General features: G+C 36.4%; 1 protein-coding gene across 1 annotated transcript; it reads right to left on the bottom strand.

Moving 5' to 3' along the window:
* Positions 1-469: 469 nt before the first annotated feature.
* Positions 470-23,964, bottom strand: ADAMDEC1 (ADAM like decysin 1). Its single transcript, XM_040243255.1, has 13 exons — positions 22,795-23,964; positions 21,915-21,991; positions 20,141-20,219; positions 17,652-17,728; positions 16,234-16,420; positions 15,950-16,012; positions 15,190-15,261; positions 14,017-14,186; positions 13,578-13,659; positions 12,483-12,613; positions 11,526-11,700; positions 6,073-6,156; positions 470-1,138 (listed from the first exon to the last, which is right to left on the bottom strand). The coding sequence occupies exons 1-12, from the start codon at positions 23,089-23,091 to the stop codon at positions 6,076-6,078; spliced, it is 1,491 nt and encodes a 496-aa protein (XP_040099189.1). The 5' UTR covers positions 23,092-23,964; the 3' UTR covers positions 470-1,138; positions 6,073-6,075.
* Positions 23,965-27,178: the final 3,214 nt, after the last annotated feature.

Raw genomic sequence — 27,178 nt, 5'->3', positions numbered from 1 at the left:
GCCACCAGTGACATCAGACATACACTGTCAGTGTAACACTTGTAGAGCCAAAGCCTCCAACCACATGGAGGCAAGGAAGGGGGAGGCAGCCAACACCAGCAAGCAGGGCTTTCTGGAAAGCTGCTTGTTTCACAAAGTTGCTTGCTTTTACCAGTATGTCTAAGTTCTTGTTCTCCTGACCCCCAGTGGAAATTTGAACATTTATTTTGAGTAAATTGTTTAAAAAGAAAAAACAAAACAGTTTAGAGAAACTTTGAAAAGTTTGTGTGACTGGCCTCAAGTCATTTCATTCTGGGTGTTAAAAGAGAATGTGGCCTTTCTCCTCCCCATCATGATGCCTGGCTCTCTGGGGCAGTGCTGTCAAATGACCAAAGGGAAAATTGTCTAATTATGTGAGGTTTTACCATCTAACACAGACCTACAACAAAGCTGGAAAATATTCATTTTTGAAAATGACCACACAAACAAATTCCTCAAAAAGTTGTGCTTTTATTCACTGTGGTTCATTAAGCCAATAGGTGAATGAAGCAATTCTTGGTGGCTAAATGACAGTGTAAGCAATACAGACCTCTTCAAATTAGCATTAAATGTGATGGTGAAAGGATTATACATGATAAAAAATACTTCATTAGCCTTGACATGATATAGAGCAAGGAAAGCAGAATACTGAGGAGTAAGAAATGACACATGAACTTTGCCTTCCTATCTTCCACCAAAGATTACACTCATCAAATGATTTTATTTTTTCATGGACTAAACTAAAATAAAAGAGGGATTAAAACACAAGTCACTTGCCATTATACAATTCTGAAATGAGCTTGCATAATTCAGTAGAGCATTTTGCAGTGCTTTAGTCAAAGACTAATTTCTTTTGTTCTCCAAAGAAAAGAGTTAAACAACAGCTTCAAGATCCTTAAAAAATGCATTTAAAGATCAGACTTATAGGCAGCTTCCCTAAATACATCTATTGACCTGCTGACTGGAGAGGTAAAAATTACAGGAAGTATAAGGACAAGTGAAAAGCAAAATACAGTTACAGACAATGGTAAGACTATGTAAGATTCCTGGCATATTTGGATTTCTTGATTCTTGTCCTGGCAAGTAGCATCTCAATGAAGCAGATGTTTGGATTCATCCTCTGATCAAAAGAAAAATTTGGAAGCCACGGTCTTTATAAATTATAAAATATTATGTAATAATAGCAAATATTTATAGAATTTAAATAATTCTAACAACCCTACTGAAAGACAATACCATTAGCTTCATTTTACAGGTGAGAAAATGAAGTAAATAATTTGACTTTAAGTGCTACAGGTATTTTGTACCTAACCTGAGAAAATAATCAAAGTATCCCAAGTCCAAGTTCAGTTTTCTTTCCAAGATACTAAATTGCCAATATTGGCCAGTAATGGTGCAAGCCCACCTATCATTCCAAGCCCCTAAAAGAATTGAATGATTATGGTTTGTGATGATATACTTCTGATCTCTGTCACAAAAGAAGAAGATGGGACTAATTTCTAGCATTTCCTGTAGAGTGGATCACACTAGGGGTTCAACTGAGTGAAATGATACTTGGTAAGAGAATGAATGATGTGTATGCTCAGTAGCTCATTGTGTCTGACTCTTTGCGACCCCATGGACTATAGCCTGCCAGGCACCTCTATCCATGGAATTTTCCAGGAATGAATTCAGAAGCCCTGAATGAGTGATACTCCTTATTGTATGACCTTGCTTGTCCTTTCCTTGAAGAGGTGATAGTCAGTGATCTTTCAGTTGATTGGATGGGAGTAATTGAATCACTAAGTCTTGTTTGACTCTTGCAATCCCATGGACTGTAGCCTGCCAAGCTCTTCTGTTCATGGAATTCTCCAGGAAAGAATACTGGAGTGGGTTGCCATTTCCTCCTCCAGGGGATCTTCCAAACTCAGGGATCAAACTCATATCTCTTGTGTCTCCTGAATTGGCAGGAAAATTCTTTACCACTGACAGAGAAGCTATTTTGAGTTGATTATTCCCTTGATAATCTCTGTACAAGTTCAGCTCCAGAAAAGAAAGTCAACAAAATTAGAAATGAAAATGGAGAAGTCACCACAGACAACACAGAAATACAAAGGATCATGAGAGACTACTATCAGCAACTATATGTCAATAAAATGGACAAATTGGAAGAAATGGACAAATTCTTAGAAAAGTATAACTTTTCAAAACTGAACCAGGAAGAAATAGAAAATCTTAACAGACTCATCACAAACACAGAAATTGAAGCAGTAATCAGCAATCTTCCAACAAACAAAAGCCCAGGACCAGATGGCTTCACAGCTGAATTCTACTAAAAATTTAGAGAAGAGCTAACACCTATCCTATTCAAACTCTTCCGGAAAATTGCAGAGGAAGGTAAACTTCCAAACTCATTCTATGAGGCCACCATCACCCTAATACCAAAACCTGACAAAGATGCCACCAATAAAAAAGAAAGAAAGAAAGAAAACTACAAGCCAATATCACTGATGAACATAGATGCAAAATCCTTAACAAAATTCTAGCAAACAGAATTCAACAACATATTAAAAAGACCATACATCATGACCAAGTGGGCTTTATCTCAGGGATGCAAGGATTCTTCAATATTTGCAAATCAATCAATGTAATATACCACATTAACAAATTGAAAGATAAAAACCATATGAGTATCTCAATAGATGCAGAGAAAGCCTTTGACAAAATCCAACACCCATTTATGATAAAAACCATCCAGAAAGCAGGAATAGAAGGAACATACCTCAGCATAATAAAAGCTATCTATGACAACCCACAGCAAACATTACCTTCAATGGTGAAAAATTGAAAGCAGTTCCCCCAAAGTCAGGAACAAGACAAGGGTGCCCACTCTCACCACTACTATTCAACATAGTTTTGGAAGTTTTGGCTACAGCAATCAGAGCAGAAAAAGAAATAAAAGGAATCCAGATTGGAAAAGAAGAAGTAAAATTCTACTGTTTGCAGATGACATGATCCTCTACATAGAAAACCCTAAACACTTCACCAGAAAATTACTAGAGCTAATCAATGAATATAGTAAAGTTGCAGGATATAAAATTAACACACAGAAATTCCTTGCATTCCTATACATTAACAAGTGAAAACAGAAAGGGAAACAATTAAGGAAACAATCCCATTCACCATTGCAATGAAAAGAATAAAATACTTAGGAATAAAGCTACCTAAAAAACAAAAGACCTATATATAGAAAACTATAAAATATTGATGAAATAAATCAAAGATGACACAAATAGTTGGAGAAATATACCATGTTCATGGATTGGAGGAATCAATATAGTGAAAATGAGTATACGGTCCAAAGTGATCTATAGATTCAATGCAATCCCTATCAAGCTACCAACAGTATTTTTCAGAGTTAGAACAAATAATTTCACAATTTGTATGGAAATACAAAAAACCTTGAATAGCCAAAACAGTCTTGAGAAAGAAGAATGGGCCTGGAGGAATCAACCTGCCTGACTTCAGGCTATACTACAAAGCTACAGTCATCAGGACAGCATGGTATGGGCATAAAGACAGAAATATAGATCAATGAAACAAAATAGAAAGCCCAGAGATAAATCCATGCCCCTATGGACACCTTATCTTTGACAAAAGAGGCAAGAATATACAATGGAGAAAAGACAATCTCTCTAACAAGTGGTGCTGGGAAAACTGGTCAACCACTTGTAAAACAATGAAACTAGAACACTTTCTAACACCATTCACAAAAATAAACTCAAAATGGATTAAAGATCTAAATATAAGACCAGAAACTATAAAAATCCTAGAGTGAAACATAGGCAAAACACTCTCTGACATAAATAACAGCAGGATCCTCTATGACCCACCTCCCAGCATAATGGAAATAAAAGCAAAAATAAACAAATGGGACTTAATTAAACTTAAAAGCTTTTGCACAATGAAGGAAACTATAAGCAAGGTGAAAAGACAGCCTTCAGAATGGGAGAAAATAATAGCAAATGAAGCAACTGACAAAGAATTAATCTCAAAAATATACAAGCAACTCCTGCAGCTCAATTCCAGAAAAATAAACGACCCAATCAAAAAATGGGCCAAAGAACTAAACAGATATTTCTCCAAAGAAGACATACAGATGGCAGACAAAAACATGAAAAGATGCTCAACATCACTCATTATCAGAGAAATGCAAATCAAAACCACAATGAGGTACCATCTCACGCCAGTCAGAATGGCTGTGATCCAAAGGTCTACAAGCAATAAATGCTGGAGAGGGTCCATAGAAAAGGGAACCCTCTTACACTGTTGGTGGGAATGCAAACTAGTACAGCCACTATGGAAAACAGTGTGGAGATTCCTTAAAAAACTGGAAATAGAACTGTCATATGACCCAGCGATCCCGCTGTTGGGGATACACACCGAGGAAACCAGAATTGAAAGAGACACATGTACCCCAATGTTCATTACAGCACTGTTTACAATAGCCAGGACATGGAAGCAACCTAGATGTCCATCAGCAAGAAAGCTGTGGTACATATACACAATGGAGTATTACTCAGCTATTAAAAAGAATGCATTTGAATACATTCTAATGAGGTGGATGAAACTGGAGCCTATTATACAGAGTGAAGTAAGCCAGAAAGAAAAACACCAATACAGTATACTAATGCATATATATGGAATTTAAAAAGATGTTGATGAGGACCCTATATGGAAGACAGCGAAAGAGACCCAGATATAAAGAACAGACTTTTGGACTCTGTGGGAGAAGGCGAGGATGGGATGATTTTAGAGACTAGCACTGAAACACGTATATTATCATATGTGAAATAGATCGCCAGTCCAGGTTTAATGCATGAGACAGAGTGCTCAGGGCTGGTGCACTGGGATGACCCTGAGGGATGGGATTAGGGAGGGAAGTAGGAGGGAGGTTCAGGATGGGGAACACATGTACACCCATGGCTGATTCATGTGAATGTATGGCAAAAACCTCAACAATATTGTAAAGTAATTAGCCTCCAATTAAAATAAATAAATTTTAAAAAATTCCAGAAAAGATTCAGGAAATTCAGGAAAGGGTGGTAGTTGGTAAGAATAACTCCATTCATATATTAATAATTTGTCCCAAGTCTTTCTCCTATTCATAATTTTTGGTTGTTGCTGCCATTTTCAGATTTAGAGACTAGTTTTTACTGAAAGGAATATATCAAAACCAATTAGGTTTCCTAGCCCAACTTATGTAGCAGTGTGTAAAATACAAAAATAATACATGAATTATACATTATTGAAGCATTTTATTTATTTCAAAAAAATCTTTTGGCCATGCCGTGCAGCTTATAGTTCCCAGACCAGAGATTGAACCCAGGCCTATGGCAGTGAAAGTACTGGGTCTTAACTACTGGACCACCAGGGAATTCCCTAGGCATTTTAAAAGGAATAAAATTGTCAAATCTTGTAGTGTGTTGTTAAATTTTATCTTCTGACTACCTTGCAATTTCAGTGATCAGCACTTAAACAAGAAAAGAATTTTCTCATCAATTGAGGTCTTTGCTTCCCTCATGGTTCAGCTGGTAAAGAATACACCTGCAATGCAAGAGACCTGGGTTTGATCCCTGGTTCGGGAAGATCCCCTGGATCTACCCACTCCAGTATTCTGGCTTGGAGAATTCCAGGGACTTTATAGTCCAAGGGGTTGCAAAGAGTTGGACACAACTGAGCAACCTTCACTTTCACTTTTCTGTTTGTTATATTACTTTGTATTAAACTCATTATTACCTTTCAGAATTTCATACAATTTTAACACAGGTTTCAGAAGTCCTAGTTTCATGATGACAAAATAGCCACTTTTATCATTAGTGTATTAGTATATACACAACTCTGAGCTATTTATGTTAATAATAGGGGCTTTTTTTAATTTCTGAAATTGAGTCATTTAAAAAATGTAAAATGAAATAAATTGAGTTTTAGCTTTGTTGAACTCAGTGTCATATTTTTCTTGAATCACATAAAAATGTGAAAATGAGAACAAAGAAAGAAAAAAAAAGGTCTTACATGTTATTGCTCAGTCTCTTTTCCACAATTAACTTCATGTTTTAACATACAGGTCATGGCTTCACAGCAAGGATTGGTGCATTCCTTTAAAACACATACACACAATGCAAAAGTGGGTTAAAGCATTTTTTCCCCTATAGACTAGGTGCACAGAATTCTGGTATAAGATGACAATGAAATTTCATTTTTTAAACTAAATTACTCTGCTATACAAATTCGAGTTGAAATGACCAAGGAAATTTAATGATAGAAAAAAATGCTGAGTAATGAAAACTATCTTTTAAAAGGACAAACATAGAATAATCCAAGAATTATACCAAATAAATTCACCTAGATGATATTATATGTAAGTTAATTCGAAATTCAAGGGAGAATATTTCTATTCTCTTCAAACAGCTTGACGATAGAGAAAAAAATTATTTTTAATCCTCAATTCATTTTACCAAGCCTGCATAATCCTGATAATGAGAACTGGTAATGAATATATACACCATACCATTCTCATTTGTGTGTATAAATGCAAAAACTTGAGTAAAATATTAGCCAAACACTAGCCTATTAATATAATAATTCTCCATTACAAATTCTGCAGAGCCTTTTGTCACCAAAAATGCAAGAGTGTCTCAACAGTACAAAATAAAGTAACATTATCCATTATATTAAAAGACTGAGGGAAGAAAACAACTAATACTAATGTGATAGATGGCAAAAATTAGTACAAATTAGGCAACTGTTATTTAATTAACACATATTAGTAAACTATGAACAGTGTTTTGATCATCATGATAAAGAAAATCTATCTGGTGAATAGTAAAAACACATCCAATAAAGTATAAAACAAGAATTATTTTTGTGCTATATTATTATGTAAATTATGACAAATGCTATGAGACAAAAAATATATGAAAGCATAATCAGATATATAATTATTATCTATAAATACTAATAATGTTTTCACTATTTATATATGATATAATTCTTGAGCTAGAAAAAAAAGAGGATCAACTCTAAAAACATTGAGTTAGTTACTAACATAGCTATTTAAGATAATAATTAAATAATGTCAAGAACAGTAATAAATGAGAACCTAAATAAAAAGAAAACATTATATGTATTAACAACAAAAAGAAAAAAATTGAAAATATTTCAAAATAAAATTTCAAAAAGTTCAAGAACTGCATGAAGAATTTTTTATTTAACTTCTCTGAAAAACTCCAAAGGCAACTTATCTTTTAAGACAATACTTAATATTGTGAAAATGCCAGTGGCCTTTAGAGTGAATTGTAAATTTTACAAATACCAACCAGAATCTCAACTGTATTTGCCGGCAAACTGACAAAAAAATAAAAATAAAACCAAGATATTTATGAAAGAATGAACACTGAATAATTACTATGCAAACACTGCAAAAAAAAGTCGGTGAAGAAATTTTCCATTACTTATATTAAAATGTGTTACATAGTTTGAATCATTAAAATAGCATGATGGTTGTTTGATAATATCTAGACAGAAAGAATGATTATTTTTATTAAAAATAATAAAATAGCATGTAAGATCCTGGAAAATGGATTTTTCATTAAAGAATTCTATATAAAGTATATATACTACTTTTTAGATAAAAAAACAGCTATTTAAAAATTCAGTTGTTCTTAAGTTTGGACTCTCTAGCTCTCTAATTTTATTCAGCTACAGAAGAAGAAAATCAACAAGATATGGAAAGAATATGGGAACTGGATAATATAGTTAAAGAAAATAAGATATTAAACACCATATAATAGTAGTTTCTCCTCTCCTGTTCTCTTCCTGCCCTCCCTGTGTGTGTGTGTGTGTGTGTGTGTGTGTGTGTGTGTGTATGTACTGAACACAGAGCATTTTACCTGTTGAAATTAGAAATACCAAAGATTGTGAACAATTTCAGTTATCCTCCACTCTAGAAACCATATGGGAATATAAGTAAGAATGAGATAAACATAAATCTGAATTATTGTAAAGCATCAGATCACTTGTAAAATTTCATATCTCATTATAATTAACAGAATATTTACATTATTCTTTGTGATTCAGTTGCACCGTGTAAACTTTTAATATAATTTAATAACAAAATTTCTTTTTGTTTTGTTTTGTTTTTCTTTTTTGATGTACAGGCTTAGTTGCTTCATGGGATCTTCTCAGATCATGGATGGAACCCATGTCTTCTGCACTGGCAGGCAAATTCTTTACCACTCAGCCACCAGGGGAACCCTCAATAACTTACCATTTCTGAATAAATAAACAGCATAGAATGATTATATATCTTCCCCATTGTCACAAAGCCTCTTAAAGTAATGGGTAAATCTTGGGTTGCAACAGGTTTCACCAATTACTAGCTTTGTATCCTTGGATCTAGCTACTTAGCTTTTCTGAGTTTCACTTCTTTTCTAAATTGGGAAAATAACAAACTGTTTTGCAGGTTTGTAATAAAGGAGACTGTGATTATAAAAGCATTCGGCAGATTGACATGTAAAAAGTCTCTTCAAATCGTAATTCATTTTTTTAGTTTTAAATAGAACGCTTTCTTTTAGAAACCTAGTCTGATGCTGCTAATGAACATTCTATCAGAGATATGCTTTAGGGTACACTGATTTCTCAAAGGGGTTAGATTTTTATGAAGATTAGCCAGAAGTATAGTACTTATCTTAGATGTTCTATGTTAATCCATCTTCTACAGACTTGTGTGATTTTTCTTTTTCCTCTTTACGTCTTAATTTCTCCTTCTCACACACTGCTTGATGCTGCTACTGCTCAGTTGTGTCAGTGGTGTCCAACCCTGTGCAGTCCCACAGATGGCAGCCCAACAGGCTCCTCTGTCCCTGGGATTCTCCAGGCAAGAACACTGGAGTGGGTTGCCATTTCCTTCTCCAATGCATGAAAATGAAAAGTGAAAGTGAAGTCGCGCAGTCGTGTCCGACTCTTAGCAACCCCATGGACTGCAGCCCACCAGGCTCCTCCGTCCATGGGATTCTCCAGGCAAGAGTACTGGAGTGGGGTGCCATTGCCTTCTCCCACTGCTTGATGAAAGAAGGCGAATTCTCTCTCAATGGAGAGAATTTACTTCTGGATTTTCAATTGTTGCATCTCTGTGTACATACTTTGTCTCTCAGTTGTGTCTTACTCTTGGAGGCCCTATGGACTGTATCCCTCCAGGCTCCTCTCTGTTCATGGGATTTTCCAGGCAAGAATACTGGAGTGGGGTGCCATTTCCTCCTTCAGGGGCTCTTCCAGACCCAGGGATATAACCCACATCTCCTGCATTGGCAGGCAGATTCTTTACCACTGAGCCACATGGGAAACCCCTTTTTAATTGTTATTGTTCAACAAAACAATCAGCTGGGAGTTTATGTGATTTAGAAATTTGACTAATACATTTAAGAAAGTTCATAAGTGACACGTATAGTTAAGGATTTACTTTTTAAAAGAATGTACACTTGCTTTATAATGTGTTAGTTTCTACTGTACAGCAAAGTAGAGTATAGTAGAAACTATATGCTTATGTATATCCCCTCTTTATTGGATTTCCTTCCCCTTTAGGACAACACAGAGCACTACAGAGTTCCCTGTGCTAGACAATAGGTTCTCATTAGTTATCTATTTTCTGGAGAAGGATATAGCAACCCACTCCAGTATTCTTGCCTGGAGAATCCTGTGGATGGAGGAGCCTCGTGGGCTGCTGTCCATAGGGTCGCACAGAGTCAGACACGACTGAAGCAACTTAGCATGCACTGGAGAAGGAAATGGCAACCCACTCCACTATTCTTGCCTGGAGAATCCCAGGGACAGAGGAACCTGGTGGACTGCCATCTATGGCGTCACACAGAGTTGAACACGTCTGAAGCGACTTAGCAGTAGCAGCAGCAGCAGCAGTAGTTATCTATTTTATACATAATATCAATAGTGTTTATATATCAGTTCCAATCTCCCAGTTCATCCCACACCCCTAGGCCCTAGAATCCATACATCCATTCTCTATGTCTGTGTCTCTATTTCTGCTTTGCAAATAAGTTCATCTGAATCACTTTTCTAGATTCCACATGTAAGTGATACCATATGACATTTGTTTTTCTCTTTCTGACTTACTTCACTCTGTATGACAGTCTCTAGGTTCATCCACATATCTGCAAATTGCACAGTTTTGTTCCTTTTTGTGGCTGAGTAATATTCCATTGTATATATATGTACCACATTTTCTTTATTCCTCCACCAATGGACATTTAGGTTGCTTCCACATCCTGGCTATTGTGAATAGGGCTACAATGAACATTATGATGCTTGTATCTTTTTGAATTATGGTTTTCTCCAGATACATGCTCAGGAATGGGATTGCTGGGGTATATGGTAGCTCTGGGGGCTTCCCAAGTGGTGCTAGTGGTAAAAAACCTGCCTGCCAATGCAGGAGACTAAAAGACAAGGGTTCAGTCCCTGGGTTGGGAAAATACCCTGAGGAAGGTCATGGCAACCCACTCCGGTACTTTTGCTTGAGGACTTCATGGGCAGAGGAGCCTGGTGGACTATGGTCTATAGGGCCACAAAGGATCAGACACCACTGAAGCAACTTAGCATACACACACGGTAGTGATATGTTTAGATTTTTAAGGAACCTCCATACTATTCTCGATAGTGACTGTACCAATTTACATTCTCACCATCAGTGTATGAGGGTTCCCTTTTTTCCACATCCTCTCCACCACTTATTTGTAGATTTTTTAATGATGACCATTCTGAGCAGTGTGAGGTGATACCTCATTATAGTTTTGATTTGCATTTCTCTAATATTTAGTGATGTTGAGCATCTTTTCATGTATTTTTTGGCCATCCATATATCTTCTTTGGAGAAATGTCTATTAAGGTCTCCTACCTATTTTAAGATTTTTTTTTTCTTTTTTTACACTGAGCTGCATGAACTGTTTGTATCACAAGGGATATTAGTCCCTTGTTACTTGTTTCTTTTGCAAATGTTTTTTTCCATTCTGAGAGTTGTCTTTTCACCTTAATGATTTACCTCTTTTCATTGACATTCTTATACAATCATATGATAAGCGTATCCTGGCTTTTGAAATGCTTTTCAAGAGATGACTAAAGTCAGTACTGAAAACAAATACAAGCCTACTTTTTACTAAGATGCCAAGTTTGTCTTTAGAAAGAATTTCCAAAAGATTATTTTAAAAGGAAAAAAAAGATAACATTCTGAACACCACAGGGAGCTCAGCCTGGTGCTCTGTAATGACCTAGAGGTGTGGGATGTGGTTGGGAGTGGAGGGAGGTGCAAGAGGGAAATGATATATGTATACATATAGCTGATTCACGTTGTGCAGCAGAAACTGACACAATATTGTAAAGCAATTATACTCTAATTAAAACTAAAAAGAAAGTCACAATAACTCTCTAGTAAATTTTTTAGACTGCAGATATTTGCATACCTCAGAAGAGCCACAATCACAGTCTTCACCTACTTCCAAAAGTTGGTTCCCACACACTGGTTTTGTCCTATTTTTAGGAACCAATGCTTGCAGTAGGCATCTTGGCTTTTGAGATAACATGTATTTTTTAAAATGTGAGCGACTAAGTGTACTGAAATCCTTTGGGAATTTTGAACTGTAACCAGAAGAAAAATGAGAAATACCATGTTATATACAGTGATAAGTTAACATAAGAATCTGACTTGTCTTACTAGCTCAACAAAAACTCCAAATTTAGTATAAATGAACCATGTTATATGTGGAGTGTGATAGAGCATGAATACTACTCTCATTGGAAAATTCTTTTTCTAGATACAGGAAGAATTTCAATTCCTGTGCAGATTCAATTCTGCCCTAGATGGCAGCAGTGATGAGCGTCACCATTTGTTATCATTCACTCATCTCACTATTGAAGGCTGAGACGTAAGTGATAATAACAATGAATAGTGAAAGGAAGTAACTGTAGACTTAGAGGTTCAATGGAGATATTTAACTTCCTATTTATGAGCTCTTCAATAGTAAGATATGTTTATTGATTTTTCTATCACAAGTCCTTACAAAGTGCTTAGAATTAAAAGGCAGCATTAATAACATAAAAATGAATTAATTGGTGACAGGGATTTATAAGGATGTTCTCATCTTAATTATATAAATATTTTTAGAAAAGACTTTTAAGCTAAAATTATTTTAAGTTAGATTAACATGATCACTATACTTACAAACTCTACCTTGGCATATTTGGAAATCTTAAATAATGAGTTCTGCTAGCTGGTAAATCCTGTACATCAAGAAGCTAGAGCATGAATTAGTTGGAAACACAGCCATTACATTAAAAAATGTTCATCCAATTATATAGCCTGCATCTGAATTCTTTAAGATTTAAGAATTTTGTTTTCCTCTAGAGTGACAAGGTCTCACCTTAGATATTTATTCATCACACAACTCCCAGAGGGACACTTGGTGTTATATGGAACATCAGGCATACCGAGGACATGACCTAATTCATGTGACATCACTGCTACAAGAGAGACACTGTTCTTTCTCTTACCCTGGTGGAAAAAAAAAAAGAAATATCTATTATCTGTGATTTTATTCAATTATTTGTTCATTATCACTGATGTTTGGTATTACAAAGAATAATAGTTTGACATGAAAATTATTGATTCATTGAGCTTCTTCCCTTATAGTCTATAGTAAATTGTAGACATTTGAGACAATGGACAGAACATTGTAAACATTAAAAATGTTTACACTTCAAACATCAAAAATGACATTGTAAACATTTGAAATGATTTGCTATTGGAAATCTAACCGCTGAGCCAGTGCTCAATCAATTTGGATTATTGATAAACCATGGTTTAATCATGATAATTCCATTATTCATTGTTGTTGTTTAGTTGCTAAGTGGATTCTGACTCTTTTGTGACTCCATGAACTGTAGCCCTCCAAGCTCCCCTGTCTATGACATTTCCCAGACAAGAATACTGGGGGGGGTTACCATTTCCTTCTCCAAGGGATCATCCCAACCCAGGGATAGGTCTCACACTGGCAAGGAGATTCTTTACCAACAAGCCACCAGGGAAGCTCATTCTTCACAGAAGTACTAAAAGACGTCACACTATGTCCTCAATCCCACACAATGTTGCTATGATGCCTATGGCGCCTTGTGACACTAACATGAACTTTGTCCAACTTCCCTGGCCATAGATACTAGTGATGAGTAATTTGAAGTTACCTCAAATCCCAGAGGCCACCTGAGTTTTGTTTTTGTCCTGATCTTCCTCTTCTAACTCCCTAACACCAACTAAAGAGTGAAACCTCTGGGAGGGTCAATGTAAAGAGATAGTCTGTTTCATAATCCAAGGAATCCTCAGTATAGTGATCTACTAATACAGGTTCATTTCTACTTTTATTTACTGACTCAGAAAATATACATTGTGCTAACTCTAAATAAGACATTGTGCTTGTCTTCATAGAGGTTGTAGAACCTCAGGGATCTATATGTTTACAAACCTCAATAACAGCGACGGATGATGGGGAGCACAAGGAATTCGAGGTTGCCAGTCCTGTAATTCGAGTTTTGAAGCCAACTCCACTGCATGAAAGTTACAGGTACATTGTCACAATATGAGTCTTTTGAACCATCAGCTTCTGTCAACTCAGTCTGAGACTTTCCTAGTTCCCCTACCCTTTTCATATTTATGAGGACCCAGAAAAGCCATTGCTATTCTATAGCAATTAGAATGACCACATATCCCACATCCAAGAGTTGATTTTAGTGATCTGACATGGGTCTGCAACAATCCCACAGGTGAGTTGCTAATAATAGAACTTTAGGCTCTCTGATCACTGAACAGGGAGGTAGAATTGAATAGGAATCTCTGCCAAGAAACCTTTGGGATAACTATCTTCTCTGTCAAAATAGACCTGGCCCTGGCCAGTGTGTGCTTACCTGAGTAGCTGAGCATGGTCATGGGTCTTCATTTTCCCCAGGTTAGAATGATGCCATTTCAGAAAGTTGTTAAAGGTGACACGTGTGTTGGGTACCACCTTTATCTTGTCACTGTTAGACCATATTTCCATACCTACCAAGGACACTTGAACATCTATGGTATTGTAAATCTGAGGGAAGAACATTTTTCATTATGAAAATGTTTGATATTTCTTTTTTAAAAAAATTATTGAAGTATAGCTGATTTACAATGTTATGTTAATATCTGCTATATAGCAAAGTGACTGAGTTTTGTTTGTTTGTTTTCAGTTATTCATATATATGTGTGTCAGGCAAGCGTATGCTCCTCAGTTCTGTCTCATCGCAACAAAGATTTGGAGTGACAGACGTTAAAGCCCTCGGCACGTCACAGCTCTTGGATCTTGGACAGACCGTGTTATAGCTCTTAGGTCTCGAACAGACCATATTATAGCTCTTAGACAAATCAGTGTTACAGCTCCGTGTTACAGCTCTATTTTATTTAGAAAATAGCAGGAAAATCCATCCTCAAGGCGTGAAGGCATGTCAACCCAAAGACGGAAGAGAAGAGCAGCGCGCAGGAGAGAGAGAGAAAGAGAGAGACCCCTGGCCCTATGGCTCCTCTTTTTATATGTTCCCTCCCTCCCCGCCCTGGGCCTGCCCTATGTAAACTGGGCTAACTAAGAGTGTTGTTCTACCTGAGGACCTCACTCTGGTCCTCAGACCTTCCTTTGTTCTATTTTCGTGGGCTTTTCCCTTCCTTATCTTTTAGCCACCGCCATTCTAGGCTCCTGTTTTCTATTCTAACTACCTAACATATATATGTTCTTTTTCATTCTTTTCCATTATGGTTTATCCTAGAATATTGTATGTAGTTCCCTGTGCTATACAGTAGGAAAGATTTATTTGGTTTTTTAAAGATATTTCACTGATTGCAAGTCATGGATAAATGTATCCCATTTTGAAAACAGAAAACCTAGAAGTTGCCTTTGCTACAGTATACAGTGATTTTACCTTGATGTTAATCCTTGTCTACCAAATTTCCCCAAACTGCTGACCTTAATCCATTGTAATTCTACCAATTCTTATTTGCTTAAAATATAGAAAAGCCCTAAACTCCTATGTAGAAACATGTTTATAGAACAAATATCTTACCACATTGAGTAGGTTTATCACATCAAACACAAAGCTTCTTATCACAGTCATATTCTCATTATACATCTTATACTGTAAAATACAAAATGCAAAGAGTAATTAAAATCACAAATTAAAGTGAGAAAGCTGATGGGGATTTTATAGTTTAAGAAAACGTACACATTTCAATGTAAATAAATGTCTGTTCATTCCATATCTACCTTAATGAGACTTATCTAAGAATCTGTTTCAACAAATTCTATTTCAAATGTAAGAAGTTTTTGGCAAAAGAAAACTTAAGCATTCATATAAAATATCAATTCAAATTAAGCTGAATAAATCATATTAATTTTAATGTTTTCAAGCCAATTTGATTTTTTAAAAATTTGATTATGAAGCATAAATTCTCATATATTTTAATATATGAATGTAATTAATAAATTATAGATGATTTTATATCTATTTTATATTTACATGTTCTAGTGAGAACTTTAAAAAGATATTAAAAACCAACTCTTTCATGTTTCTAGTTATTGTGGTTGTTTTACTGTTGCTATCTGCCATTAAGTTTATTTCCCATATCTGAATATTTTGGCAGCAGATGAATTTTAAAGAGCAGGAATGAATGAAAACTATTTCTGACACGGCAGGTAGAACAGATAAGACAATTACATGGACAGGTTTCATATTTTTCATGAGAATGGTTTATTGCTTGCATCTGCTTGATAAGAAAACTGAAAAATTGACTTAACTACCCAAGAAGTGTTCATTTCATACTCACAAAGGCATTATCCAGCACCAAAAGTAGATCAATGTATTTCTCAGCCTGAAGAAATTTTTCTGTCTTCATGAAAAATGAAAGAACATTGTTAGTAATGTCTTCAACCTAAGAGATTAAAAAGCTTACAAAAGGGTTTATTTATTTATTTTCCTTCAGAGGAAAAGTAAATTGAAGAATAAGTAAATAAGGGTTGGACTTTACTCACACAAGCCATTTCTGGGTATACCAGTATACATCATTACTGGGTCAGTCAAAATGAATTGATGGTGGGAAACTGCACTCACCTCTGAAATTTTGAGTGACCTTGAGGTTCGAATAAGGTCCTGTTTCCTGCCGACATTTCTTACACCACAGGTGTGATTAGCTGGGTTGAGCTCCTCCTGGTTGTATGTGAGTACAGCGTGTTCTTCTCGGTCTGTGCTTTTCAGAGGCTTTATCATATATCTTTGATCATGATGTGTAAAATAGCCCCTGTGAGACACAGAGGCTCATATTTCAAGATTCTCTGCCAGAGTCACACCTGCTGACCAGAGTGAAGGTATTCCTCTCCCTCAATACCAAGCTCACACATAGTGTTCATTCATATGTCTTACAGCTAACTTTTGCTAATTTAAGTTATAATCAGTGTTTGTCAATACAAAAATAGATCCTATTTTAATTACCCAGGGCATCCTGAACAAGAAGTACTAAGATGAAGCTATCCCCCCAAATTTGAAATTTATACCATGAGCTCAGTAAATATTTGTCCATAGTTTATTTTCATATTTAGCAAATATTTCTTGGCATATCCCAGGAATACAAGGGAGAATGTAGTAAAGGAGTAGATACCTTTCAAAGGATACCTTGCAAAGGAATAGATATCTTGTAGATACCAAGAACCCCAGAAAGAAAGATTGATGAGCAGATCAGCCAGAGGAACAAGTTGGAACTAGTAGTAACTTAAAGATTTTCTCTTCTTAGAAGGAAAATTAGTTCAGAAATATATAGTGAAACTGTATGATGAAATATTAGAAAGCCAACACAGCTGTTAAAAAAAAATTATATCTGCAAAAGCATTGTATGATATGGGAAAAGGCTTTTCATGTCACGTGGTATGTCCCATGTTGGACAAAGAATCGTGTATTTTATTTTACATTTCAATCATATAAATGATATTTTTGTTTATCTGTATAAAAGACTGAACCGTGATCAAACACTAATAATAGTGACTCAGAGGTAAAACTTTTTAGTGGTTATTTTCTTATTTGTGCTTTCTCACCCTTTACAAATTTTCCCTAGCTGGCAAGAATCACCTTTGTAAACAGAAATACCACACAGATACACAAACACATTCATACCCACAAACTACTAAAAATTATATTTAATGTGACAACTGCAGGGTAGCATCTTTAAGAAGATAAAACATGGTTTCAGGGAATGAAGGGTGAATGTGTAATAAATATGAAAGTGAATCCAGATGTCATCATGCTCCTGAAATTAGTACTTGTTTAAAAATTATTAACTCTAACTTTTACTAGAACTTCAGATAATGAGATAATTGCAAGGATGATACATTATTCTTCACTTTAACCACACAGATTCAGCATTTTATCAATGAAGACAATTCTACTAAAATAGTAAGAAGACATGGTGTCCAGGAAGACTCAGTATTATGTAACAAAATAGGGCTTGATGTTTAATATTTTTACAAGTTGCGACTCACCTTAATCCCTCACAAGTACTAATGCTGGCAACAGAGTCCTTTTCATTTAGGATGTGTCCTTTATAGTAGCAGTGTTCCTAAGGTTGGAAAAAAATCTTTAACTACAAAAATAAATGTATCACAGTTGTGTTGAAAACTCCTATCTTGAATATGTAAGAATGTTCTTCAAATAGTGGCTGTGACCAGACTAGCTCCCAGAAACAAAAACATGGAGAATCTCAGCAGTTTTATGGACCTCTCCATCTATGACCTTGGAAACTCTCCATATTTGGTGGTTGAGCAGTCTTTGTGACACTAATTCACACTAAAGAAAAGTTCAGGAAATTTGAACCTAAATGGACTGAGTAGACACTGCATTTGAGAAGTAACCAGTTGCTTTATGTGGTCTATAGCACTCCCCAAGAACTCTCAGGTTCGAGTGCCAATTTTGGAGAATTTAGTACCTCTGTGCCAGCTCCACTATGCATTATATATCAATAAAATAAGGTATTCATTTTTCTAAATTCTAGAGTCCTCAAGAGGCCATACCACCATGTCTGAGACCCTCTGATTCATGGGTCCAACTCATTTTTTTAAAAACTGGTGTGTTAGTGGTAGCCTTTTACTAGCCTCAAAAGCCCAGAGAATTTGTGTACAGCTAGAGATTCAGACTGGCTTCCCGGGTAACTCAGTGGTAAAGAATCTGCCTGCCAAGCAGGAAACACAGATTGGATCCCTGGGTTGGGAAGATGCCCTGGAGAAGGAAATGGCATCCCACTCCAGTATTCTTGCTTGGGAAATCCCATGGACAGAGGAGCTTGGTGGGCTAGATACCATGGGGTTGCAAAGAGCTGGACACGACTGAACAACTAAACCACCACACAGAGATTCAGACATTTTGGCACTTCATATAAGCAAAGTAGGGGATCACTTGTGTAGAACAGTCCAAGAAAGCTAATGAATAAACTCTTGTTCAAAACAAATTGACTTTCCTCAGGGTCTGACATTCCATCTGTATCTTTCTTGCCTTTACAAGAAACCTTGTCATTATAACATTTTTATTATAACAATGTCATTAACATTTTCTTGTAGGCAAGTTGGAAAAGATACCATATTAAGATGTCACTGGCCATTCACACTAAGTAAAGTCACTCAGTCATGTCCAACTCTTTGCAACCCCATGGACTGTAGCCTACCAGGCTCCTCTGTCCATGGGATTTTTCCAGGCAAGAGTACTGGAGTGGGTTACCATTTCCTTCTTCAGGGGATCTTCCCGACCCAGGGATCGAACCTGGGTCTCCAGCATTGCAGACAGACGTTTTACCATCTGAGCCACCAGGGAAGCCACACTTAAGTATGAACTAATTTGTCAGATCCTTTCCCCATTGTTAGCAAAACTCCAGATGCCCTTGAAATAAGAGAGTAAGAAGGGAACAAAGGGTCATTCTGTGGCCAAAGTCTTGTTTGTTTATTTACAGAGACATAGATGTTTGGGACCGGAGAAGGAAATGGCAACCCACTCCAGTACTCTTGCCTGGAAAATCCCAGGGGGGAAGAGCCTGGTAGGCTGCAGTCCATGGGGTCGCTAAGAGTTGGACAGGACTGAAGTGACTTAGCAGCAGCAGCAGCAGATATTTGGGACACCATGGAGGGTGGCTCTGATAAACGCCCTAGCTTGATAGTACTCATGACTGAGCCTTTTTTTAAAAATTAAATTTATTTATTTTTAATGGAAAGATAATTGCTTTACAGTATTGTGTTGGTTTCTGCCAAACATCAACATGAATCAACCATAGGTATACATATGACTGAGCCTTTTTATGTTCTCTTCCTGTTCTTTACTTGACCTTGATCTTCTATGTCTGACACCTACACCTTGGCATCATTTCTATGATGGTGTTTTAACTGGATAAAATTTTTTATTAACTAAATAATTGATATACCATTGTGAATCTCAGGATAAATGCATTTATTACTACAAAATAGTAAATAATTGCATAACATTTTGAGTACTTAGGAGAGAATATTTCTAACCTGGTGATAAAATCGTTCAAGGGAAAATAGATTTTTAGTTGCTTCTTAAAATGCAACACTTGAGGGACTTCCCTGGTGGTCTGGTGGTGAAGAATCTGCCTTGCAATGCAGAGGTTGTGGGTTCACTTCTTGGTCAGGGAACTAAGATCCCACATGCCGAGGAGCAACTAAGTCCATGCACCACAATGAAATATTGACCATGATGCAATGAAGATCCCATGTGCCACAATTAAGATCCAACACACTCAAATACATGAATATTAAAAAAAAGTTTAATGCAACACTTGAGAGCCTCCTCCTACTCCTATCTTTTTAAAAGATATAATTCTTTTTTTCACCTGTTGTCTCCTTGGTCATAGATGAGCCCTTTGCTTTCAAGTCCTTTGATTTTGTTTTTAAGCTGACCTTGGACTTATGAATCTCATGATGTAAGCAGCTGATCCAAGTTAAGAGTCCTAGAAAGCATTCAGACCTACCATGTTCTGAGGTCTTGTGGTGATTTCTTCTCCACCAGGTGAGTAATATGTTTCAGTGTAGTCTGGTCCCAGGAGATGCCTGTAGAGAGCAGAAAGTTGAACAATACTCTCATGGTGATAATTAAGGCTAATATCCCTGATCCGATCTTTAGCACTACAGGAATGATAATGTTTACAGTGAGAAAAAGCTGACTTTCTGATACACTGATCCTTTTCCAATATCATGAGTCTGCTCCTGAAGCAAATCAAACTTTCAGTTATACTTCTTAGGAGGACAGAAATGTCTTCCAATACTTTACTAACACAGAAATCAGAGAGTGATTTTTCTAACTTCACATGTATTATTGGGATTCTTTGCACCAAGGACACAGCCTCTAAGCAATTTCGGAAGGGTGTTGGGTCACAAGTACACATAAAGGACCACTGCATTCAGGGAGAAGTTTACTATTATAGAACTTGGTGTAACCCTGTTCCCTGAGTATCTCAAGGCTGTGTGCCCTGAATGAGCCTTAGATATAAAAGCAGAGACATTACTTTGCTGACAAAGGTCCATCTAGTCAAAGCTATGGTTTTTCCAGTAGTCATGTATGGATGTAAGAGCTGGACCATAAAGAAAACTGAGTGCCGAAGAACTGATGATTTTGTACTGTGGTGTTGGACTTCTCCCCTAGAGAGACCCTTGGATTGCAAGGAGATCAAACCAGTCAATCCTAAAGGAAATCAGTCCTGAATGTTCATTGGAAGGACTGACGCTGAAGCTGAAATTCCAATACTTTGGCCACCTGATACGAAGAACTGACTCATTTGAAAAGACCCTGATGCTGGAAAAGATTGAAGGCGGGAGGAGAAGGGGATGACAGATCAAATGGTTGGATGGCTTCACCAACTCGATGGACATGAGTTTGAGCAAGCTCTGGGAGTTGGTGATGGACAGGGAAGCCTGGTGTGCTACAGTCCATGGGGTCGCAAAGAGTTGGACACAACTGAGCGACTGAACAAAACTGAGCTGAAGTGATGTATCAAATGGATAACTAATGAGAACCCACTGTATAGCACAGGAAACTCTACTCAATGCTCTGTGGCGACCTAAATGGGAAGGAAATTCAAGAAAGGGGATATACATATATGTATAGCTGATTCACTTTTCTGTACAGTAGAAACTAACATAATATTTTAAAGAAAATATACTCCAATTAAATAAAAGTACTGGAAAGTCACATCAAAGGTTTGAGTTTATCTGGCAATGGCACCCCTCTCCAGTACTTTTGCCTGGAAAATTCCATGGATGGAGGAGCCTGGTAGGCTGCAGTCCATGGGGTCGCTGAGGGTCGGACACGACTGAGCGACTTCACTTTCACTTTTCACTTTCATGCATTGGAGAAGGAAATGGCAACCCACTCCAGTGTTCTTGCATGGAGAATCCCAGGGACGAGGAAGCCTGGTTGGCTGCCGTCTGTGGGGTCGCACAGAGTCGGACATGACTGAAGCGACTTAGTAGCAGCAGCAGCAGGGTAGAATATATTTGCAGCAAATTCCAAAATTACCAAGGAAGAAAGTTGTTTGTGCAGCTGCCTTTGTTTTATACTTTGCATATTAATTTCCTAGAGAAACATCAAGCTTCTTTGATAATATTAGCACAAACTATTAGCATCTAATGATCAATATGCTTCATGTCTTCTTTGGTGAAATTACACTATATAGAATTTCAAGATTTATTTTCCTACATTTTTTTTAGAATAATCCAGTGATTAGACTTGCAGAAAATACAACTTACTCAGTTTTTTGTAGGGAAAGAATGACTTCTTCTCCATTTAACATCATCTGATATTGAAGTTCAGGTTCATATCTTTCCTAAAAATATTTAATAACATAATGATAATTTACATTTCTGAATCTATCTAAAATAATTATAATGTATAGGTAGCTGTACTGAATAATAATTTCAAATGCATGTAAGATAAAAGCAATTCTCATGCTTCTAAAAGTTCTCATGCTTCTAAAATATGTAAAAGAAAACACAAATTTTACACCAAGATAGATTTCCAAAAAGTACAATAACATGGGAATAATACAGATCAAATTCACTCTAATATGTAAGATAGGGACTTATCATTTGCTCTAACGTATGGTATACAGCTCTGTACCCTAATGGATCCTAACAGGGTAATAATAAGGCATATATTTTTACTGCTTTAAAGCTAAACCAAATACACTGAAAAAGCTCAAACAAAAAACATACTAAAAATTAAAGTAAAAATTATAAAATAAGAAAATATTTGCAAAAAGGTAATAGTCAAAGAGTATCTTCAACACAGTAAAAAAAAAAAAAAAACTTGTAAATTAATGAGATAAATTTATCTCCCAGAAATGGCTGCCATTCCCGTCTTCCTTTATTTTCTTCTCCCCACAAACTTGGAGAAATGTTCAAGCTGCTCTATTCTTTCTGATCCAGGGAGTCAGTTAACTTCCTTCCTGCTGCTTCAGTGCAAAAAACCATTTGAAGAAAACCTATGCCCTCTCCAGGGCAAAGGGGAGCTTTTGTATAAATGGATTTCAAAATTAAACTATTAGATGTTGACTGTGACATCACTTCTACTAGTAAAAAGATCCTTTACTGTCTCATTAGATGACACCATAGTCAATCCATTGCTTACCTCTTTGCCACGCTTCTCTGTTTGGTTATTCTGTATCTCTCTTTTGTGTAAAATGTGTAGTTTCTTAGGATGAACTACTTCATACAGGTCTGATTCAAGTGTTATGGCTATTGATAGAGAAAGAGACATAATATTGATATAAAATATGTAAATATTTTTGTGGACTGGTTTGTTGAAATCGCGTGGAAGACAATTCCCATTGAGAAGAGAAATGCTGAGAATAATTTCCTTCTTCTGTTTAAGCTTTGATAACAAAGAATTTTTCTTTAGCTTTCTCTCCCTCTCCTGGAAAGACATGACAATGATGAAATAATTCTTTGGAATTGTCAGTATGTTAGTGCTTACCTTGAGTCTGAATGATGAGCCCAAGGATGGAGAGCAGGACCAAAGACATGCTGGCTACTGCAGGGAGCTGAGAAGTCCTACTCAGCACAAAGTTGTGATCTCCCCAGTTGTCCAGTTTTATCTCCCCTACTTCACCATCCAGCTTTATCTTCCCCCTACTTCTCTTTACAAATTGAAAAAAAAAGTTTTAAAAACCTCAAACCTTCTTTGGATGTTTGGGGAGTGTTTCCTAATGGCTTTGAAAAGTTGCCAAGACATTGCACTGTCAAGATCATGAGAATGTTCCTCATTTCTGAGAGGTATTTATGTCTGTGGTTACATCTTGTTAAGGACTCACATCTGGGCAACTGCTTGGCCCTGGTGCTCCAATAGCATGGGAAATTACCTACTAAGACTGAGATATCTGTATATAGAAGAAAATCTATCAGTCTCAGTCTGTACATGTTTTGGAAAAGTGTGTTGATTTTCTGGACCAGCAAAAGATATAAATGCTTATAGAGAAAACTTAAATTGAGGGGAAAATAGTTGGTCACCCAATGGCCCAACATTATATTTCTTTGATTTCAGATGACTTCTTTTGGATAAGATACTAGAAACAGTATTATTTAGTAAAAAAGGTAAAACAATTTGAGATTCTTGGTATCCATTGACTTGGTATTTCTCAGAGTTAACTCTAAATTATATTCCTATTAGTAGAGTTTTCCCAATCTAAAAATCTATCCTCTTTGACTACTGAGTTTTTTTTTTTTACTGATACATTTGGAAGTTTGCAAGCATCAGATTGTAAGTTTTATAGTAATCTCTTCATGTCTATGCTTCTCTTTGTTTTTCTACATTCTTTTGAGTCATTTAAGTTTTCTCTATAATTTTCTATATCTTTTGCTGATCTAGAAGATCAACATTCTACATGTATCCTAGTATGCATGCATGCATGCTAAGTCTCTCCAGTCGTGACTGACTCTGTGCAATCCCATGGACAGCAGCCCACCATGCTCCTCTGCCCATGGGAATAGGCAAGAATACTGGAGTGGGTTTCTATTTCCTTCTCCGATTTAATTGCTAAGTCACATCTAATTCTTTGGAACCCCACGGACCTTAGCCCACCAGGCCCCTCTGTCCATGGGATTTGCCAGGCAAGAATACCGGAGTGGGTTGCCATTTCCTTCTCCTGTATCCTATAGTAGTTACCATTAAAATTTAGCAAAATGAAATCCTAATAACATCTAACTACCATCAAATAATGCAAGATCCTGAAATGGTGTAACTCTTATCAGCATCCCACCCCTAGCCACCTTACATGTTGTTGTCAGGTGTTTTAATTCTACCATGATTTTCGTCCCCTGGTCATTACAGTTCTTTTTGTGTTTTATACAGATGCTATTTGAAATTACTCATAAGCATACCATCTTCTTTTCTCCAAGATTCTTTTTTGTAAAACATATTTTTTAACAAATCATCTCTTAGAGTAAACAGTACTGTGTTTTAAAATTCTTTCCCAGGAGACTATATTTATTTCACTATATTCTTTAATGGTAGTTAGGTGGGAATACAGTTTTAGGATGACAATAAATGTATCAGCATTTGGGAACTACTGTTTTACTGTTTTTTTTTTGGAGGGGGAGGGGGACTCATATTACTATTGAAAATTCTGCTTTCAGGCTATTAAAAAACAAATTATTATTATTAGTTTTTTGCTATTTATACAAATAACAGGGCTTCCCAGGTGGCGCTAGTGGTAAAAGTACTTGCCTAACAATGCAGAAGACATAAGACATGGAGGTTCCATGCCTGGGTTGGGAAGAGCCTCTGGAGGAGGGCATGACAATTCACTCCAGTATTCTTGCCTGAAGAATCCCACGGACAGAGCAGCCTGGCAGGCTACAGTCCATAGGGTTGCAAAGAGTCGGACATGACTGAAGCAACTTAGCAGCAGCAGCATACTACTAATATTGCAAGATAAATTAAATATTTATTGAGATCATGTTAATTTGAGTTTACACTAAATTAATACTACATTTTTGGGCATTTCAAGATGACCCTGATACTGTCCTTGAAAATGAAAGTGTAAGTTGTTCAGTGGTTTCCAACTGAACACCAACTCTCCCACATTGCAGGTGGATTCTTTACCATTTGAGCCACCAGGGAAGCCCAAGAATACTGGAGTGGGTAATCTACCCTCTTCTCCAGCAGATCTTCCTGATCCAGGAATTGAACCGGATCTACTGCTTTGCAGGTGGATTCTTTACCAGCTGAGCTACCAGGGAAGCCTGATACTATCCTTAGTATTCCTGTAATAAAGCCTAATAATAGAGATTAATCTACAAATAGATACAGTTTATGCAAATGGTAAATGTTGTGACTGAAGCTTGTGCATTATATTCAGGTAGATTTTAGAATACATCATTTGGTGCAGGGGGGTGGGGGGAGAGAGTCAGATTATTATTAGCTAGAAAAGAAATCGTGGAAGGAGTATTTTGATGAGAGAAAACTAAGTGAGAAAAGCCAATGGATATATAGAAAACACAAATGTATGTATAACTACAGTCCATTTCCATGACCTGAATACAGCATAAAAAGTATGTATTCACACCACTCTGGTATTCTTGCTTGGGAAATCCCATGAACAGAGGAGCCTGGTGGGCTATAATCTACAGGATTGCAAAGAGTTGGAAACAACTTAGTGACTAACCAACAACAAGCTTATGGAGAGACAAATATTAAAGGCCTTGAAGACAATGGTGCATATTGGTATATATCTTAGAAATAGTTAGCTCATAAAATTATCACATTTGCTAATTGATTGGATGTAGCAACTAAGGGATATAGAAAAATCTTGAATGATTTTTAAGGTGGAGTTTGAGCAACTGTATGAATTTTACAGATGTCATCTTCCAATTTGGTCAGTTAGTGGGAGTTGCAGTTTAGTTAAAACTCTTAAAGAGAGGATATATAAATCCTGGTGTGTCCTTCAGGAGCACAGTACCCTGAAGATAACAGATGTTTGAAAATATGAATGTTCAGTGAAAGAAGTTTGTAAACTGCACTATCTGCCCAAGATACTGATGCTGTTTGTCAGACAGTTGAGTATCAGTCTATAAATTAAAGCTGGGGAAATAACAGTGAAAGGTTGTTTACTTAATGCATCTGGAGGGAACAAGGAATGATATATACATGTACTACATGTATTCTTCTGAATAAAATATCCAAGGAATTACTAAACATAGGGCTTAATTTGTGACCATAAAACTAAGAAATCATGGCAAATATCCTGACCACAGAGAATTTTGTTCCCATAAAACTCAACAACTTAACAGTAATTGGAAAGTTTCATGATAAAGTATACTTGGTGATTAGGGAAGTTGTTTAAATACTGTTTAACTAGAAATGAAACAGCAACATAAATAAAAATAACAAAATCCCTTAAAATGTAAATATTTTGCATGCTTTCTTTTATTTGGTAATTGTAATAGATTTAAGTCTTTGGTTCAAAGATTATGATTCCCAATTTATAGATGACTCAAAGATACGTAGTACAAATCATCCAGAAGGTATGTAATATCTGTCTTTTAAGTCACTGACATAGAAGAGTTGCTTGATATGAGAAGTAAAGTATTTCAAATATTTTATTGAGGGAGATATCCATGATGGCTTCAATTGCTTCAAGGAAAAAGTCTATTTTAAAAATATGAGAGGGTAGTAATTAGTGGGTTGAGTGAGAAGTTTGAGATGAGAAGAGAGGGTGTAGAATAATTAAACATAAGGGTTGATACATATACACTATTGATATTATGTATGAAATAGGTAACTAGTGACAATATACTGTATAGCACAGGGAACTCTACTTAGTGCACTCTGCTGTCCTGAATGGGAAGAAAGTACAAAAGGAGGGGATATATGTATGTGTATACACATGTATGGGCTTCCCAGCTGGTTCTAGTGGTAAAGAACCCACCTGCCAATGCAGGAGATGCGAGAGACCCAGGAAGATTCAATCCCTGGGTCAGGAGGATCCCCTGGAGGAGTGCAAGGTAGCCCACTC

Source organism: Oryx dammah, unplaced genomic scaffold, assembly GCF_014754425.2.
Source record: "Oryx dammah isolate SB20612 unplaced genomic scaffold, SCBI_Odam_1.1 HiC_scaffold_1, whole genome shotgun sequence".
In the NCBI taxonomy this organism is placed as follows: Eukaryota; Metazoa; Chordata; class Mammalia; order Artiodactyla; family Bovidae; genus Oryx; species Oryx dammah.
This window is presented reverse-complemented; position numbering and strand designations above follow the sequence as displayed.

Excerpts from the sequence above, each read along its gene's own strand:
- ADAMDEC1 (XM_040243255.1), bottom strand. The coding sequence starts at position 23,091 with ATGTCTTTCCAGGAGAGGGAGAGAAAGCTAAAGAAAAATTCTTTGTTA. Across the intron at positions 20,220-21,914 it reads CTTTCCCTACAAAAAACTGA|GCATCTCCTGGGACCAGACT; the intron begins GTAAGTTGTATT and ends TGCTCTCTACAG. Across the intron at positions 17,729-20,140 it reads CCACAAGACCTCAGAACATG|GAACACTGCTACTATAAAGG; the intron begins GTAGGTCTGAAT and ends TTCCAACCTTAG.